This window comes from Lithobates pipiens, unplaced genomic scaffold (genome assembly GCF_037356315.1).
Source record: "Lithobates pipiens isolate NorthernLeopardFrog02 unplaced genomic scaffold, aLitPip1_a1.2 Scaffold_13, whole genome shotgun sequence".
Classification (NCBI taxonomy): Eukaryota; Metazoa; Chordata; class Amphibia; order Anura; family Ranidae; genus Lithobates; species Lithobates pipiens.
The window spans coordinates 241005223-241024732 of NW_027507718.1; the positions used below are offsets into that span (position 1 = coordinate 241005223).

A 19510-nucleotide genomic window follows, 5' to 3' on the forward strand; every position below is an offset into this window, starting at 1 on the left:
CCAGTTACAGCCTCAAGTATGTTTTAGTATGCTGCCACAAGCTTGCAACAGGTATTTTTGTGTAGTTTCTCCCATTCTTCTTTGTAGGACCTCTCAAGTTCCATCAGATTGGATGGGGATTGTCGGTGCAGTGTTCAGATCTCTCCAGAGATGTTCAATTGGGTTTGTCTGGGCTCTGGCTGGGCCACTCAAGGACATTCACAGAGTTGTCCATAGGCACTAATTTATTATCTTGGCTGTGTACTTAGGTCGTTGTCCTGTTGGAAGATGAACCTTTACCCCAGTCTGTGGTCCAGAGCGCTCTGGAGCAAATTTTCATCAAGGATGTCTCTGTATATTGCTGCAGTCATTTTTTCCCTTGATCCCGACTAGTCTTCCAGTCCCTGCCACTAAAAAACATTCCCACAGCATGATGCTGTCACCACCATGCTTCCCTGTAGGGATGGTATTGGCCAGGTGATGAGGTGCCTGGTTTTCTCAAGACATGACGTTTGCTTTAGGAAGAGTCCTGGTGGTTCCAAACTTCTTCTAATTTTGGATGATGGAGGCCACTGTGCTCATTGGGACCTTCAATGCTGCAGAAATTTTTCTGTACCCTTCCCCATATCTGTGTCTTGAAAAAAACGAGTCTAGAAGGTCTACAGACAATTCCTTGGACTTCATGGCTTGGTCTGTGCTCTGACATGCACCATTAACTGTGGAACCTTATATAGACAGGTGTGTGCCTTTCCAAATCATGTTCAGTCCACTGAATTTACCACAGGTGGACTCCCAAGTTGTAGAAACATCTCAAGGATGATCAGTGGAAACGAGATGCACCTGAGCTCACTTGAGTGTCATGGCAAAGGCTTTGAATACTTATGTATGTGTGTTTTTCCCTCTTTCAGGACAGCACACTTGAGACCTCGGCTCCTCCATTCTCAGGAAACGCCACCTCCACCAGATCTAAAACCATTCCTTCCCTCCAGCCTTTCAGTTTTGGCGTTTCCTCCGGCGAGGAGACCTCGCTAGGAACCTGGGTTTAATACAGCTGGGGAGGCTGAGTCCAGTGTTATCCTGAAGGCGAACCGATCATTCTGGCATACATGGCAGCAGGGCTGGGGAGTCCGTTACCTGCAGTGTTTGGCGCGTCCCATCCTCGTGGCACGCTAAAACGAATGACGCGAAGGCTGGTGTTTGCCCCATTCATGCAGTAGCGACAGCTGAGAGGAGCAGTTTATGGCGAACCGATCATTCAGGTCGAAGGGATGTCCGGGAACCGTCAGTCTCGTTAAGTTCCAGGTGATGCCAGCACCAGCCATTCTAAGGAAAGTGGAACCCTGGGGTGGGGTTCCCTTACTATTTCCCATTTAGCTCCATGGGGGAACTCCCCTCCTTGGTGGGAAGGGAGGGGTTGCACGTCTGGGACCCTGGTGGTGGTCGGTCCTGGGGGGAGCACTCCTGGTGTCGGTCTGGTGTTGATTTTTTTGCTGGCAGGGGCTGATGCTGGTGGGTTTTTTTGTTTTGTTTTTTTTGTCGTTACAGGACAAATCCATGGAAAAATCTAAGCTCTCACAAGGGTCCAAGAAGTGCCCCTTATGTAGAAGTGTGTAAGGGGAATCGTGGGGGAAAGTGTTATGCAGAAATTGTATTGAGGGCTTAGTTAGGGATCATCATGAGGCACAAAGTTCTGGTCTGGCGGCTTCTGTTTAAGAGCTCTCCAGCATTTTTCATTCTTTTGAGGCCTTGTTTGAGAATTTTCAGCCTATACAACCCCAGCTAGTCCTCTGCCAGCACACCAAGATGTCACACCTGGGCCCTTAGCAGGTCCCTCTGCTAATGAAGGGTTACCGGGGGGGTAACAGAGCGACACTAGAGGATGATCCTGACAGTGAATCCTCAGACTCTGCAGAGTCAGATGTAGAGAAGGTGGATGGTGAGTCCTCCAGATCCTCCCGTTAAAAGCTCTCCTTGGAGGAAGTGGAAGAGCCCCTGGGAGCTATTCACACTACACTAGGTATCCAAGAGGAGAAAAAAATCCCGGTCTCTCCATGACCAGATGTATGAAGGTCTCGGAGAACCGAAGAAAAGGGTCTTCCCGATCCATGAGGTTCTGATAGACACCATTAAGGAATGGTGAGACCCAGAGAGGAATCTTTTTTTTTCTTTTCTAGAACATGGAAATGCAGATTCCCTTTTTCTGAAGATGAATCTGCTGTGTGGAACAAATCTCCTAGACTGGATGCAGCCTTTTCTCAGGTTTCCAGAAAGACAGATTTGGCCTTTAAAGATATGGGTATGCTAGCAGACCCTATTGACAAGAGAATATATTCTCTCCTCAAGAAATCTTGGGATTCTTCTTTAAGCAATCTTAAACCTGCCATGGCTGTCACAGTGGTGGCACATAACATGGAGCATTGGTTGACTCATATAAAAGCTCATATTGAGGTGGGGACCCGCAAAAGAAAAGATTCTTTCCTCCTTCCCAATGCTTTTAAAAGGAGGCGCATACATAGTGGATGCATCACCCGAGTTGGTTCGCATGTCTGCTAGATCCTCTGCCTTGGCTAATTCAGTCAGAAGGGCGCTTTGGTTAAAAACATGGCAAGGGGACAATGCTTCAAAGATCAAGCTTTGTGGGATTCCCTTCAGGGGGATTTACTGTTCGGTCCAGACTTGGAGGCTGTCCTTGATCGAACAGCGGATAAAAAGAAGGCTTTTCCCTTCTGGGGGAAAAATCTAAAAAGACTCGCCCACAAAGGAAGTTTAACTTTCCGAGGACAGAGTCCCAGAAAAAAGTCTGGACTGAGCAGACCCAAAAGTCCCAATGACAGGCTAACCCCGGTGGGAGGAAGACTGGATAGGCAGAAGTTTCTATTCCCATGTTTTTGTGGTCCGAAAGCCTTCAGGGAAGTTCAAGCTTATCCTGAACCTGAAACTTATGAATCTGTCAATCTGTTACAAAAGGTTCCAGATGGGTTCCATTTTTTCCATGAAAACACTGCTTCCTCCAAATTTCTTCATGGCGTCCATAGCTTGCAGAGGACAGCCAGAGATTCCTCAGGTTGGCAGTAAGGTCAGGGTCAGAAGTAGTACACCTTCAGTTTCGAGCCCTCCCCTTTGGGCTATCCTCTTCCACCTCGGATATTCACCAAAGTTATGGTGGAGGCTCCGGCTTTTCTGCGACTCAGGGGAATCTCAGTGGTAGCATACCTGGACGGCCTGCTCCTGTTTGCGTCTTCGCCGGAGCAGCTGGTTCAGGATTTGCAGGTAGCAAGAAATATTTTGGAACAATTGGGATGATTCTTAAATTTGAAGAAATCCAACTTGGTTCCATCTCAGAGTGATGTTCCCAGGTTACATTCTGGACTCAACTTGGCAGCGAGTCTTTCTCCCAGAGGAGAAAATTTGCAAAGTAGACAAAGCTTTGGCAGCCCTACAAAACAATCAGCAAATCTCTATAAGAAAGGCCATGTCCGCTTTGGGACTGCTGACGTCCGCCCTTCCAGCGGTGAGGTGGGCAGGTCCACACTTCCGTCCTTTACAGCTGTTCATTCTGGAGGATTGGGATCGTACCCAGAGATCTCTGGACTCTACGGTTCTCATTCCAATAAATGTAAAGAGGTCCCAGTGGTGGTGGAGGAAGGCAGCAAATCTATCTCAGGGTCTAGAATGGGTACTTCCAGTGTCCAAGGTCGTCACAACGGACGCAAGTGGCACGGGTTGGGGAGCCCTAACTGGAGAAAGGTCTGGCCCAAGGATCCTGGCTCTCAGCTTTTTCCAGCAGGAACTCCAGGGACATCATGCTCAGGTCTGTTCGGACAATTCGTCAGCATTTGCTTACATCAGTCGACGGGGGCACAAGAATCAGTTCCCTTTGCTCTCTAACGGAAGCAATGTTCAGCTGAGCAAAGGTCACAGTGTGCTGCTCTCTATCAGCAGTACACTTGAAAGGAGAGCTAAATCAGAGAGCAGACTTCCTCAGCAGGAGGAAGTTGAGGGAGAGCGACTGGGTCCTGAATCTGGAAATCTACGAGATGATTGTCCAGAAGTGGGGGAGCCCGTGTGTGGATCAATACTCCTCTCTTCTTCTCTCTGAATCAGGGGGACGGAGCAATAGGAGTGGATGCTCTTTCTCAGAGATGGCCTTTTGCCAAGTGCTATGCCTTTCCCCCTCCGGTGCTGTTGCCGGTGTCCCATCATATAAGGTCCCCCATCAGATAGTGTCCGCTGTGTACTGCGCATGCGCAGTACACAGCAACACAGATTCCGAAAATAGCCGAGGATGAACAGCGCCTGCACCGTGAGTCCAGGTTCTAGCCCCACCATCCAAGTGGACATAGAGTAGGAATAAAAAAGAGCCGAGCGCAGCGAGGCCGAGCCCGAAGTGTGGCGAGCGAAGCTCGCCCGCGAGGGGCCCTGTAATTTTCACAACCCTATGTCCGCTTGGATGGTGGGGCTACCGCCTCCACTGACGGCGCAGGTGCCGTTCACCTTCTGAGATTTTCCGAAGCTTCTTCTGCCACCTATTGCGCATGCGCAGTACGGGGCGGACGCTATATGATGGCAGGACACTATCTGCCAGAACACCGGCAGTTCTGAGGAAATTCTAGTTAGAGGATACAACCCTAATCTTGATAGCTCCACACTGGCCCAGGAGGCCTTGGTTTTCTGTTCTAAAGAAGCTGGCTGTGGAAGTCAGGGAAGATCTACTCTTTCAAGGCCCAATCTGCTGTCCTCGGGTGGAGTCTGGCAGCCTGGCTACTGAAGAGGAGATGCTGAAAAACAAGGGGTTCTCTGAAAGGTTGATAGTGACTCTTCTGAGTAATAGAAAGGAAGAGACATGCAGGATTTATTTGAAAGTATGGAAAAAATTAAATTCTTGGTGTGCGGAGAGCTCCTTTAAACGTTCGTAGTCCAGTAGCAGTGCTGGAGTTCCTACAGAGCGGGGCAGATAAGGGATTGTCTCTCAGTACTCTTAAAGGGCAGGTTTCTGCTTTAAGTGTTTTTCTTGAACAGCAACTGGCAGCGAGTCCTTGGGTTTCCAGGTTCTTTAAAGGTTTAAGTAGACGGAGACCAGTCAGTTTCCATCCCTTTCCAGTTTGGGATCTATCTTTAGTATTGCAGGCTCTTACAGAGGATCCTTTTGAGCCTATCAGTTCTTGTACGGTAACATTTTTAACCCTCAAGACGTTTTTTTGGTAGCAATCACTACCGCGAGGAGGGTTAGTGAGCTAGAAGCCCTCTCAAGGAGGGTGCCTTTCCTTCAGATTTTTCCGGATCGGATTATTTTTAAAACCGATCCGGCCTTTTTGCCAAAGGTAGCCAGGAGTCAGGAAATTTGTTTGCCCACTTTTTGTTCGAATCCTGTGAGGGAACAGGAACATGTCTTTCACAAGTTAGATGTTAGGAGGTGTGTGTTAAAATACCTGGTAAAAGGTCTAACATAAAAGTTGATCCCACTGCCTGTGGCAAATACTTTGTCTGAAACCTCTTGCTGCTACCTCTGCAGGACAGCTTGTTTTTTTTGAAAAACAGACTTAGACTTACTGGCCAGATCACCAGGTGAAGATAAAGGAAAGGGCCTAAAAAAAGAAAATGAATGCAGCCATCATATCTACAAATTGATAAGCTGCTGTAGTATAAATGTTTGCTTGTGGGTTTAATACCACTTTAATGTCAACATTGTATTTGAGTAAATTCTAGTCTACACTTACTACACCAAATGATCTTGACATTTGAACGTGTACTTTATGAAGATCCCCACACATCATTTATGTGACACATATTCACTATGCCCTGTAAGTAGGCACGGCTGTGTCACAAATTTTATAGAGCCTACCTTCTGAACTACAAGGATCCTGAGAGGAGTTTCAGGAGGCGGAGTCAGTACAGGAATCACTGCTTGCAGGCAGTAAGGTACCATGGGATATGTAGTCTTTTTAGAAGTAGATGTTTTATAGTGTACTGCTTAGACACAATTACCAATTCTAAATGTTCTTTATAACTTAGAAAAACCTAACTTTAAAACTAATACTATAAGCAGTTTATTTTTTATCTTTATCTTTTATTAAAGGTTAGAATTTTTTCAGAAAGATGGAACTCTAAAGGAAGTATGTAAAATTACAGCTATGTGTACAAGTCTACAGGAGGAACTAAAGGTAAGATATATATATATGTCATAGAAGCAAGTTTGACAAACTCACCCATCCCAACAAAAAATTAGCACTGCTTATAACATTTAGGTTTGTTTGCGCTGTGGTATATTTACCTCTTCTTTTTTTCACAAAAGCTCAAATCGCAAACCTTTTTCATCTGTCTGTGTATGCTGCTGCTCAGGTCTCCACGAAGAATGAATCGCCCATAGGTCAAAAAAGAAAACTTGCATGATGTAGTATGTTGCAACAAATATTTATTAAAGTAGAAGTCCATGCTAACGCTAAAATCCCTGCATCTACAGGCATCCACGATCTAACACTAACCTATCTAATCGTCTAAAGAATAAATCAGTATACATACTTTTTTTTTTCTGAAGCCGCCCTGACCCGATCCCATGCTGAGCTCAGCTGCAGCTTTGCTGTGGAGGCGGGTGCAGAGGATCCAGCCGACAACAGAATTCCCATAGTAAGTCTATGGGTGATGTCTCTCCCCATTAATTTCACAGCCGTTGTCGGCTGTGTCCTCTGCAGAGCTTCCACCGCTGGTGATCGGATCGGCTTCAAAAAAAAGTGTATATATACTTATTTCTTCTTTACAGGGCTAGATAGGTTAGTGTTAGATCGTGGATGCCTGTAGATGCAGGGATTTTTGTTTTAGGCTGGACTTGCACTTTAAACCAAATCTACTCACATGTAACAATACTAAAATGGCAGACTCAAAAATCACCTCTTCATGCAGACTCCAAGTACGCTGTAGCTCATCAATACCAATGATCCCAGCTGGCGGCTCTGAAATTATAAAGGTTCTCAGGGCTCCAGCACCAGATATGTCTGTAAATTATTTTAATTAATTTCATGATACCCCCTTTGCAGATTAGCTGGGTGCTGCTTGTCTATTGTTACAGAAGTAAGGGAAGGCTTCTCAGAAAGCTATTAGGGCTGATGGATCAATGGGGTCTGTGGAACAATGTGTTTTAATAATAATTTGAAAAAATAAAAACGAATGTCCTATATTGACAGCTTGACATTTGATGACACTCTGTAATCCAATACAACTTAGCTGTAACTTCTTGTTAAAAAGCTTCATGTGTTACGCACCTGAACGTGCATTTTGTGATTGTAGTATGATCTGAGGTCATGGGCAGTATCCCAGATTATGCCAAAGATCCCAAAACGCCAAATGTAAATGGAGCCTTAAACCCAAAACCAAAAATGTAATATATAGCCACTTACCAGTAATTTTATATAGTGGCTGCATTTGTTTTCGGCTTTCTTACCTCTGTTTTCACCTGTGATCTAACTAGTATCAAACCACCTGTATTAGAGTGTCCTCCCTCTGGATGAGCACAGAGGGCACAGCAGACAGATTAGTGTTAAATACACTAACAAATTGAAGCCGAAATCCAGCTCACACTTTATAAGCAATTACAGCAAGCTGAGCCATATAAGCTCATTACACACTGCTACATCTCCCATTCCATCTCTGTGGCTAACTGGTTGAAAACAATGCAGTCTGCGTGTGGTTTATACTTTTTAACAAAAAGGAGACAGGACGATCAAATTAAGCTTGTGCTCCCTCTAGAGGGTAATATACAAATTTCACTTTAATACAATAACGCATATAAAATGTGAATCGGAACACTATAATAAAATTTAATCTACAGTTGGTCTATATATTTATATTTTGGACAAAGGCAAATTTTTTTTATTTTTTTTCAGGTGCTTAACAAAACATAGTGCACACTTTTAGGTTTCATTTGAGGGGTATGTACATCCAATCCAAATCAGAGGAAGGGTTTAGGAATTACAGCTCTTAAGAGAAGCGATCCTCCCTTTTTTTTTTTTTTTTTTTTTTTTTTTTTTTTTCAAGGGACCAAAAGTAATTGGACAATTGAATCAAAAGCTGTTTCATGGCCAGGTGCTGGCTACTCCTTCGTTATTTCTTCATCAATTAAGCAGGTAAAAGGGCTGGAGTTGATTTTAATGCCCCATACACACGGTCAGACATTCCGACCACAAAATCCATCAGATTTTTTTCCAACGGATTTTGGCCGAAACTTGTCTTGCATACACACAGTCGCACAAAGTTGTCGGAAAATCTGATCTTTCAGAACAAGGTGACACACAAAACATACAACGGGACTACGTAGAGGCCAGTAGCCAATAGCTTTCGTCTCCAAATTTTTTCTGAGCATGCTTCGCACTTTGTACGTCAGAATTCTCTACACACAATCAGAAAAAGTCTGATTGGATTTTGTTGTTGGAAAATTTTAGATCCAGCTCTCAAACTTTTTCTGTTGGAAATTCCAATGAAAAAAGTCCGATAGAATTCACACACGATCAGATTTTCCGACAACATAATCCGATCAGACTTTTTCTGTCGGAATTTCCGACCGTGTGTACAGGGCATAAGTGTGGTATTTGCATTTGGAATCTACAGTGCCTTGCAAAAGCTCCCCTTGGCTTATTACTTATTTTGTTACATTACAGCCTTTGGTTCAATGTTTTTTTAATCTGAATTATATGTGATGGATCAGAACACAATAGTCTAAGTTGATGAAGTAAAATTAGAAAAATATATACATAAAACTATTTTTCAGAAATAAAAAAAATTGATAATTGGCATGTGCGTATGTATTCACCCCCTTTGTTATGAAGCCCATAAAAAGCTCTGGTGCAACCAATTACCTTCAGAAGTCACATAATTAGTGAAATGATGTCCACCTGTGTGCAATCTAAGTGTCACACGATCTGTCATTACATATACACACCTTTTTGAAAGGCCCCAGAGGCTGCAACACCTAAGCAAGAGGCACCACTAACCAAACACTGCCATGAAGACCAAGGAACTCTCCAAACAAGTAAGGGACAATGTTGTTAAGTACATGTTAGGGTATAAAAAAAAAATCCAAATCTTTCATGATCCCTAGGAGCGCCATCAAATCTACAAAATATAAAAAATGAACATTTTATTTATGATTATATTAATTTGTCTAATTACTTTTGAGCCCCTAAAAATAGGGGGACTGTGCATATAAAAAAAAAAAAAAAAAAAGTTGCAGTTCCTAAAATTTGTACTTGATATTTATGTTCTACCCCTTGATTTAAAGCTGAGTCTGCACTTCAAATTCATTTGGATTGTTTCATTTAAATTTTATTCTGGTGGCATAAAGAGCCAAATGTATAGAAATTGTGCCTGTGTCAAAATATATACGGAACTAACTGTATGTGATCTGACTTTACATGATTGTATTTAATAAACATTAGTACAGCATGCAAATTAAATCTCTACTTTTGGTTAATTTTTCATTTTTATAATTGAAAATTTGTTCTTGATTGTTTGTTTGTTTTCCTCTCTTTGCCCTGGTTCACACTGTCACGACTGAGAGTTCAAAGTTAAATGACAAGTTGGGCACCCATTAACTGCAATGGAACTGTTCTAATCTGTGCGACCTAAAGTGACTGTAAAGTCTTGTTCTTTTCCCTGTAAAAATAACATGCTATACTCACTTTCTCTGTTGCAGTGGCTTTGCACAGAGCTGCCCGGATCCTCCTCCTCTCGGGTCCCTCTTCTGTAATCCTGGCCACTCCCACCTGTTCAGTGCCCCCACAGCAAGCAGCTTGCTATAGAGGCACCTGTGCTGAGTCACAGCTCTGTGTGTACAGTCAGACATGGAGCTCTGGCCCCTCTTTCCCCCGATTTGGCTGGCTGCCGCTGTCAGATTAAGCTAACTGACCAGGAGGGAGAATCTGATGGCTGAGACGCTCGTCACAGAGAGGGACCTCAGGTAAGGGCTGAGGGGGGGGCTGCAAACAGAAGGCTTTTTATCTGAATGCATAGAATGCATTCATATAAAAAAAAAATCTTGTGCCTTTTTAGAACTTTTTTTTTTTTTTTAAAGGATCTTGCATGAAAGTCGTTGTATGTAAGCTACGTTAAGGTCACGCAGGGACGTTGGATTCAAAGTCACGACCGTGAACCCAGCCTTACTGATGATTGCTACATTCCCCATTCATATGTGCCAATAGCCAGTGTGGTAACAAACAAATATATAGTGTTAATTAAACTGTGAAAAGTAACCGCTTGCTATGTCTGTAGGAAACTTGCTCTCGTGTTGTAGAAAGTGAATATTCTGTGGAGCAACTGCTACAACAAGTTAACCAACTAAAACGGCAAATTGCTGAAAAGAAAAAGCTTCTTAAAAAAGGTAATTTTATTTTTTCTAATACTGCTCATATTAGGCATGTTCACGAAATATGCCGCAACTAAACCCAGAATATCAGAGGATCTGCAGACAACAGAGAAACGTGGTACAGAGGTATTATCTATGCTGGGACTGATCATTCCATTCATTTCTAGTGAAAAGAAGTTGTGAGTTTAGCTTTGAGTGAAACCCAGAGGAGTGTAGTGGGGTCAGAGCGGGTTTTTAACTTTGTTATTGAAGATGTAAGATCTTGCTGGGCAAAGTCAGTTTATCACGTTTGTTTTGAGTCTCTCGTTCTTATAAAAACAAAAGCGCTTCCCTGGGCAGTGTACCTATCGGTGATTCCCAGCCAGTTCCTGATTGCAGCATTTTTGGAGGTACGGAAGAAAAGTTCCATACAGTGACCTTGACAGCAAGCAGCATTCAAACCATATTAAACCCAAAAGCAAACATTTATTACTGCAGCTTATCACATCTTAGATGTAATGCCTGCATTCGTTTTCTTCTTTAGGCTTTTTCTTTAATTTTTACAAGGTGATCTGGCCAGTACATCTGTTTTTTTTGACAGAACAAGCTGTCCTGCTGATGTAGCAGTTGGAGGGTTGAGACAAACCATAGCCCACCGGGTACTTACAATCATCAGCTTTTATTTTCTTATGTATAGCCTTTATCCCACAAGGAAAAAGCTGTATTGGCTTAAAGTGTTTGTTAGAGTTCAGCTTCAGTTTATTTGTGTATGTAAATCTAACCTTACCCTCCCCCAGACTGACAATGTCTAAAAGTGTCTTCTTTCAGAGTGGGGTACTCTAAGGCCCCTTTCACACAGGGTGGACACCTGTAATGAGCATCCGCCTGCTCAGCAGGGGATCTCTCAGCTGACAGGTCTGTGCTCCGCTGAGCAGACACGGATACAGCCCGCTGCTCTCTGAGGCAGTCTGATGGAAACAGACCGCCTGTCTGTTTCCATCTTAAGTGTCATCTGATCCACCGGATGGATGGGGAATGAATCCCTCATCCGTCTGTTACTGGTGGACAGGATCAGATACTGCCATGTCTCCACAGACACCAGCTACTCCCATAGAGAGCAATGACTGTTCCAATTGGGTCCAACTGACAGGCAGGCCTGATTGGACCACCCTTTGAAGCCAGCCTTATACAGGAGGCCTTGCTGGCAAGATCACCGGGCGAAAACAAAGTAAAAGGCTTTTTGCAGTCACCACATCTAAGGATAGGTAAAGCTGCAATACATTACTATTATTGGTTTGGGATTTAATGCCACTTCCAGCTTCACATGAAATGAAAGCCATTACATCACACATACAGCACTTTCTGTATCTTTTTTAACCTCTTCCTGTTCGCATGATGTCATATGACATTGTGGCGATATCTGGGTGATGCCTGCAGCTACAGGTATCTATCTTTTTCAGTCAGCAATTGCCTCTAGTGTAAAAGCCATCCTAGTAGCTGATTAGCTGCTGGATTGCTTTTACAGGCAGCGGGAGGGGACGTGCATGCCATTCAGCCGTGCATCAGCGCCTCTTCTGGCTCAATTGTAGAGCCTGAAATCTGATATTGCGGCAGTGCCAGATTACCACACAGCTGGCTGAGGACTGGATGGTCCCTGTATGATCCTGGGAGGCCGGAAGCAACGTCATGATGTCACTACCTGCTCTGGCAGATGTAAACACTGCCATTTTTTTTTTCCCTCTGGAAAGCAGAGAAAATCTCCTGCTTTCCAGGGTAGAGGAGATATCTAGGGTGTTACAGACCCCAGATGTCTCCATAAAGAGTGCCTTATTTCTATCACAGGGGATGTTTAAATGTCTTGTAATGGGAATAAAAGTGAAAAGAATATTAGAGACCATGTAAAAATGTAAAATTACCCTCGTTCTCACACGCAGAAACTAATGCATACGTAGGTTGCACCTGCATATGTCACCGGTGGCAATACCTCGCATAGGTGGTGTGGACACAAAGGTCATAGCGAGAGCGATCATTCCAGCATTTGTCATGTTTACTCAGCGCAACAACATCTTACCAAAAAAATTGTGTGTGTATATTTGTGTAGAGAGATTTATATATTTTTGTATTAAAATGTACTGTTTTCCTTTGAAAGATCACTGCACAAATATCAAACATAACAAATTGCAATGACTACCATTTTATTCTCTAGCGTCTCTGTTATATATGAAGTATTGATCCTCTGCTAGTTTTGTACATTTGCCCAGTGACAAAGAAATGATCAGCTCATAATTTTAATGGTAGGTTTATTTTAACAGTGAAAGACAGAATAACAAATATCCAGAAAAATGCATTTCAAATACAAATTAATTAGCATTTTAATGAGTGAAATAAGCAAGATTTCTTCTACACAGGTAACAAGCTGAGATTAGCACTTACAAAGCGAGTGCTCCTAATTGCAGCTTGATACCAGTCCACAGAAGCAATCAGATTCCAATCTCTCCACCATAGCCAAGACCAAAGAGCTGTCCAAGAATATCAGGGACAAGATTGTAGACCTGCACAAAGCTGAAACGGGCTACAAGACCATCACCAAGGAGCTTGGTGAGAGGGTGACAACAGTTGGTGCGATTAGTCGCAAATGGGAGAAACATGGGAAATGAGTCTCCCTTGGTCTGGGGCTCCATGCAAGACCTCACTTCATGTTTCAATGGTCATGAGCATGGTGAGGATTCAGCTGAGACATGGGAGAAACTTGTCAATGATCTCAAGGCAGCTGGGACCATAGTCACCAAGAAAAAAATTGAACACACTATGCCATAAAGGACTGAGATCCTGCAGCACCCGCAAGGTCCCCTTGCTCAAGAAAGCACATGTACAAGCCCCTCTGTTTGCTAATAAAATATGCATGATTCAAAAGAGAATTGGGTGAAAGTGTTGTGGTTAGGCGAGTAAAATTGAGCTGTTTGGAGGAGGAATGCTGCCTATGACCCCAAGAACACCATCCCCACAGTGAAAACATGCTTTGGGGGTGTGTTTTTTTTTTTTTTGCTAAGTGGACAGGACAACTTCACCCCATCAAAGGGTGAGAACCTCCTTCCCTCAGCCAGGGCATTGAAAATGGGTTGTGGATGGATATTCCAGCATGACAGTGACTCAAGAAGAAGCACATTGAGGTCCTGGAGTGGCCTATCCAGTCTCCAGCCCTTAATCCCATAGAAAATATGTGGCGGGAGCCATGTCAGCCTCAAAACCTTATTTCTCTCATTAAAATGCAAATCAATTTATAACTTTATGTTTCAATATTTTTATTAAAGGTTTTCAGTACAATACAAACAATAGTCTCATTAATGCGGCAACGTGTTACATCAAGAACAATGCATAATGGGATTACACACCGGTCAGTTCCATAAACATGCTGGCGGCAGCGAAATAGGTGCCTTATCCAATAACCCCGGACCACATAGGATCCCAGCTGCCGGAGCTTTTACCACTTGAGTGATACAGATATCCAATCATTTAACTAGCACCGCTAAATGAGAGATATAAAGAATTCAACAGAGAACAGTAAGGAAAAGAGGAAAGACCCTATAGCAGGGAAAGAGAAAAGAGTAGCGAGTAGAAAAAGGTGGAAAAAAGAGGGAAAGGGGGAGAACTGGGTGGGAGGGGGGGAGCCGTAGTCCTGGATTCTCAAACTACTGTTACCGTGACAACGTTAAACAGCATGTGTCCCGGAACCATTAGTTAGATAGACAATCCATGGATCCCAAATTCTATAAAACATTTTCATCCTGTCTTGTGACAGTGCGGATAACCGTTCGTTTAGCATTAGCCATGACATTTTATGTTTAAGCTGGGCTATCGGTAGTGCGGCTGATCTCCAGTTACGAGCTATGGTGATCTTAGCTGAAATAAATATAAAGGTAAGGAGCCGCTGCTGAGGCCTGGAAGCCTCTGCCGCCTTGCCCCCTAAGAGGGCCAGCTTAGGTGATTTCCTCAGGTTCAATCCTGTGATAGTATAGACAAAGTTAAACACTCTAATCCAAAACCTTCTGACCTTCGGGCATGACCACCAAATATGGTAGGTGGTCCCCACCTGGCCGCATCCTCTAAAACAATGGGACGGAGCTCCCGGAACAAAAGCGGCCAATCTGGCTGGGACCATGTACCACCGCAACAATACCTTGTAATTAGCCTCGATCACCGATGTGTTGGCGAGAGAGCGATATGCCGTCTCAGAGAGCGTGCACCAGTCATCTAAGTCAAAAGATTCCTGAATGTCCCGCTCCCACTGGACCATATAACTCAACTTCTTCCCTGGACCCCTAAGTAATGCGTAGATGGCAGATAAATGGCCTCTTATTTTGTCATATTGCATACTCAACTGCTCCATGGGAGTCAGGGAACCCAGGTCTCCCCTACGGACCATACTCTGCACGAAATGCCTTAATTGGGCACATCGAAACTTCTCCGAGGACGGCATATCAAATTTGTCAGTTAGAGCTTGTTCAGAAAGTATACCCCTACGGTCACATAGGTCAGCAATGCGCAATAGCCCTTTATTTGTCCACCAACTAAACAGTTGAGGAGAGAGGCCCGGGGTGAACTCTTTGTTATTAAGTAATGGCGCCAACGGGTTGTGTGGCGATCTGAATTTGTATATTTTGGACAGCCTGTCCCATATAGCCAGAGCCAGTGACAGGGTAGGACACAATATCAGCGGTCTATCCTTCATTGGAAGCCATAATAGCTGTGAAACCTGTGAGGGACGACAGGAATAAGATTCCATATCCATCCAAATAGCATATGTGTGGCGTGAGTGGTACCTGGTAAGGTGGGCCAGCTGAGCCGCATGGTAATATTTCTGCAGATCCGGCAGGCCCAGTCCCCCCTGCTTCCTTAGGGTGTACATTGTACTCCTGTTCACCCTGGGCCTCTTGTGTCCCCAAATAAACCTAAGAATGTCATTTTGCAACAGTTGTAGATCCCTACGAGAATGGCCACCGGTAGGGTACGGAACAGATACAGTATTCTAGGTAACACATTCATTTTAATAGAGTGCAGTCTGCCGAACCACGATGGAGGGTGTAACTGCCATTTAGCTAGGTCCGCTGCCAGTGTCTTGTAGAGTGGGGGGTAATTCTGCCTGTATAACTTCTGGATAGTTGGGGTCAGATTAACACCAAGATATGGCAGTGCCTCCGACTCCCACTTAAATTGGTATGTGCTTTCTATAGCTTTCTGTGTGGCCTCCGACAGGGAAAGATTGAGCGCTTTAGATTTGGACTGATTAACTCTTAACCCCTAGATTTCGGAGAAGGGTTGAAGAATCGCATATAGGTTAGGGAGAGAAGTAATTGGTGACGTCAGCGTGAGCAAGAGATCGTCAGCAAACAGTAGGCATTTATGATCTCTGTTTCCGCACCTAATCCCCTGAACATCCTGACATTCCCTAATCCTAATGGCCAGTGGCTCTATTGCAAGAACAAACAGGAGCGGGGACAGTGGGCAGCCCTGCCTCGTACCCCGTCTAATCGGTAGAGGCTCAGAGGAATATCCCCGCAGCATCAACGATGCCGAAGGTGTGTCATAAAGCGTTCCGAGGAGAGTCAAAAAGCGCTCACCAAAACCATATCTGCGTAGGACCGCAAATAAATATTCCCAAGAAAGGGAATCAAACGCTTTCTGACTATCCAACGATAGCAGCATTCCCCGTCTAGAGCCTCCACCATCCCAGTCCGACTGCACTGCTGATATAAGATTAATTAGCCTGCGGGTCTGATCCGATGCCTGCCTAAGCGGGACAAAGCCGGCCTGGTCAGGGTGGATATAGTTTGGCAGAAAAGTGTTAAGTCTAAATGCTAAGACTTTCGTTAAAATCTTTAGATCGGTATTGATCAGGGAGATCGGTCGGTAATTCGCACAGTCCCCGTGATCCTTGCCCGGCTTAGGAATGACACTAAGATAAGCCACATTTTCATGTAAGGGTATCTTGCCTCCCCTCCGAAGCCCATTAAAATAAGAGCACAGGTGAGGAATCAGGACATCCTGGAATTTCCTATAATATTGGCCTGGAAAGCCATCTGGTCCCGGTGCCTTCGAGGGGTGGAGTGACTTAATCGCCATTTTAATCTCTAATTCCGTGAATTCCGCGTGAGTTCGCGTCAATTGAGGCAGCGGAACATCACGGAAAACGAGATCAGCTTTACGAGAATCGTACGCAGTCTGTGAGCCATAAAGCTTGGAATAGAACTTGTAAAATTCCTGCAGAATAAGTTCAGGGTTTTGTGTGGAGCGACCCGTAGAAAGCCTCAGTTTAGGTAACGTAGGCGTATGTGGTCGGGGAACCAGTTTCCTGGCCAACATAGTATTCGGTTTGTCACCCATTGTATAGTACCTATGTTTAGTCCAGCCAATATGTTTTTCAGCCTGAGTCGTCAGAGCTAAGTTCAATTCCAGTCTAACATCGTCAATCGTATGTCTAATGTCGCAGAGCGGGTGAGCATGTTGTTCCCGCAGTAGCTGGTCCAATTTGGTTTCTAATTGCCGAATCGCATGGTCGCGTGCTCGTTTTTGCCTAGAGCCTATTTGTATCAAAATGCCCCTAATCGTGGCCTTGTGAGCTGCCCAATTAATCGCGGATGATGTATCTGAGGATTTATTACCCGCAAAAAAACTGCTGCAATGCTTTGTCTATTTCAGCGCACAAAACGGGGTCTTTTAACAGACTAGAATTCAAACGCCACGGGGCCGGGGAAGCTTTGGACCACAATCCAGTCAATGACATCTTGATCGGAGACTGATCCGACCAGGGGGTGGATAGTATAAGGTCTACAGAGGTCTACAGAGGTGTGCGGACCAGGATAAGGTCTATCCTGGAATATGTATGGTGTACCTGCGAAAAATGCGTATAATCTCTAGTCGTGGGATTGGACTCCCTCCAAGCGTCAATTAAATCATAGAGATGTAAGAGCCTAGCCATCCTATTACTCCCAGTCGGCGGTCTCTTGAGAGTGGGTCTATCAGGGTTGGATTTATCCATAATTCTGTCTCCCCCCAAAATCACCTGTCCCTGGACCTTGGGCATCAATGTCCGTAACATCTTGCTGAAAAAGTCCACCTGTCCTGAGTTTGGAGCATAATAAGAAACGAAGGATACAAGTTGGTCATGTATACGTCCCACGGCCATGATGTATCTGCCACCCTTATCCTTAATTATGGTTATGGGCGTATAATTTATAACTTTAAATGTGTTTTTCTGGATATTGTTTTTGTCTCACTGTTAAAATAAATCTACCATTGAAATTATAGACTGATCATTTCTTTGTCAGTGGGAAAACATACAAAATCAGCAGGGGTCATACTCTCTCTCTTCTTCCTCCCCCCCCCCCCCTCCCCTCACTGTACCTGTCCATGAATCCAGCAGTGTCTTCACCTGACCTTGAATGCTTTGGGTGCTGCCACTGCCATCTCAGCTAATGAAAACTGACAGTGCGTCTTCAGTCTGTTCCCTACTATGCATGTGCACTGTGCTTTGTGAATGGCCTGAAATTCTGGTTGAGGGGGAGGCAAACAAGCAGAGCTTCAGCTTGACTTGAGATTGCCAATGCTATTCCAACAATTTATGTTCTCAAGCCCTTGACAGTTCTTTGCTGCTCTCTCTCTTGTCCATGCGGATTGAGTCAAATTTCCACGTGTTGCCTGTGTGATTTCTATAGCCTCAGCACATGTTGATGCAGGAACAGGAGCATCACAAACTTGAAATGCAATTTTATTTCTAACAATTTTGAGAAAGTGACAATTTCGTCTAGTCTTTGGAGTTTTGCGGGAAAAGACAGATTTAGCTTTTTGTTTTGTACCAATACAAACAAAAGAAATATGAGAATGTCTAAACATTTTTTTAATTGCAATAATTTTATGGGCAAAGTGGTACATTATCTGACAGAATTGCAGGGGGTGCCAATATTTTTGCCCATGACTATATTGCTTGGGAACTGGGGGGGGGGGGGGGGGGGGAAATGATGAATGAAAAATGAAGAGATGTATATGCACTGACCAGGTGTAAAGAACATAGCTGCATGAAGATTTCAGAATCCAGGTGCCACCTATCACTTTTGTGTGTATTATGTATTTAAAAAAGGCACCTAAACAAGTTTTGAATAATATAATTTTTTTTTCAGATGAAGAAAATCCTACAGCCCCAGAAGAAAATGCTGTTCTGTGTCAAGCCTTGCGCCATTTCTTCCCTCACTCTGCACTCCTGCAGTCGTGTTGCTTAACTTTAAATGGGAAACTAATACCACACGACTGTACAACTTACCATAAAAGCACTGAGATGGACAAACTTACCTTAATGATTGAAGAATGTGACCTGCCAGATGTAAGCTTCAGGAAAGCTGGCAAGCGAAAAAGACTACCACAGAAAAAGAGAACTGGCTTACTGTTTTCAAGGACAAGAGCTTCTACACGTGAAGCCAACCGCTATGATGATAGAATATTAAATAGTGGTACAGAAACAGAAGATGATTCACAACATTTACCAATGGACTCTTTAGTTTCACAATCGCCAACATTTTAATGTTGGTTTTAACACATTTCACATATTTTCCCCTATTGTATTTAGAGAACCTGTTAGGCTGGGTTTAGGGGAGATGCACTCTGCAGGCCTGCACTAATTTACCACTAGTGCATCACAGACACAAAACAAGTGTATATCTGATGTCCTGTCAACTGCTGTACACAATGCTTGTTTCAGGTCAGTGTCACCAAGTGAAAAAACGCACCTTGTTAAAAAAAAAACATGCACCTCTGCATTGAGAAAATTTAGATCCCTTTTCCTGTAGTTTTTTTGTAACCTGTACATTGGGAATGGAATGTTAATACACAAATTTAGCTTCTGTGCCCAAAATACATCCGGCCTAAGAATAGGTATTTGAAAAACAATCGATGGGGAAAAGTATAATACACAATGTAGAGCTGCAGGCAGCTTCAAATGAATTAAAGATATTTGGGACACTGCTCTTAAACAAGGGGATGGTTGAAACTTTTCTGTTGTATAAACTTTTAAAGTTCTTATGTATATATATTAAAAAAAAAAGTGAGGATTTATTTTTGATTAAATAAAACAAGGTAGAACTTTTGTTTAGTATTTTCTTCACTTTATGCCTCTTAAAAGAAATGGTTACTCGGTGCAGCACAGTAGTATAA

At 43.7% G+C, this 19510-nt stretch overlaps 1 protein-coding gene across 1 annotated transcript in view; it reads left to right on the forward strand.

The window, feature by feature from the left end:
• Positions 1–19442, forward strand: part of ABRAXAS1 (abraxas 1, BRCA1 A complex subunit) — a 45719-nt gene extending 26277 nt beyond the window's left edge. The window contains exons 7-9 of the mRNA XM_077476419.1: positions 6056–6140; positions 10237–10345; positions 18484–19442. Coding sequence (XP_077332545.1) covers positions 6056–6140; positions 10237–10345; positions 18484–18881 — 592 coding nt within the window. The 3' untranslated portion in view covers positions 18882–19442. The remainder of the gene's footprint in view (positions 1–6055; positions 6141–10236; positions 10346–18483) is intronic.
• Positions 19443–19510: the final 68 nt, after the last annotated feature.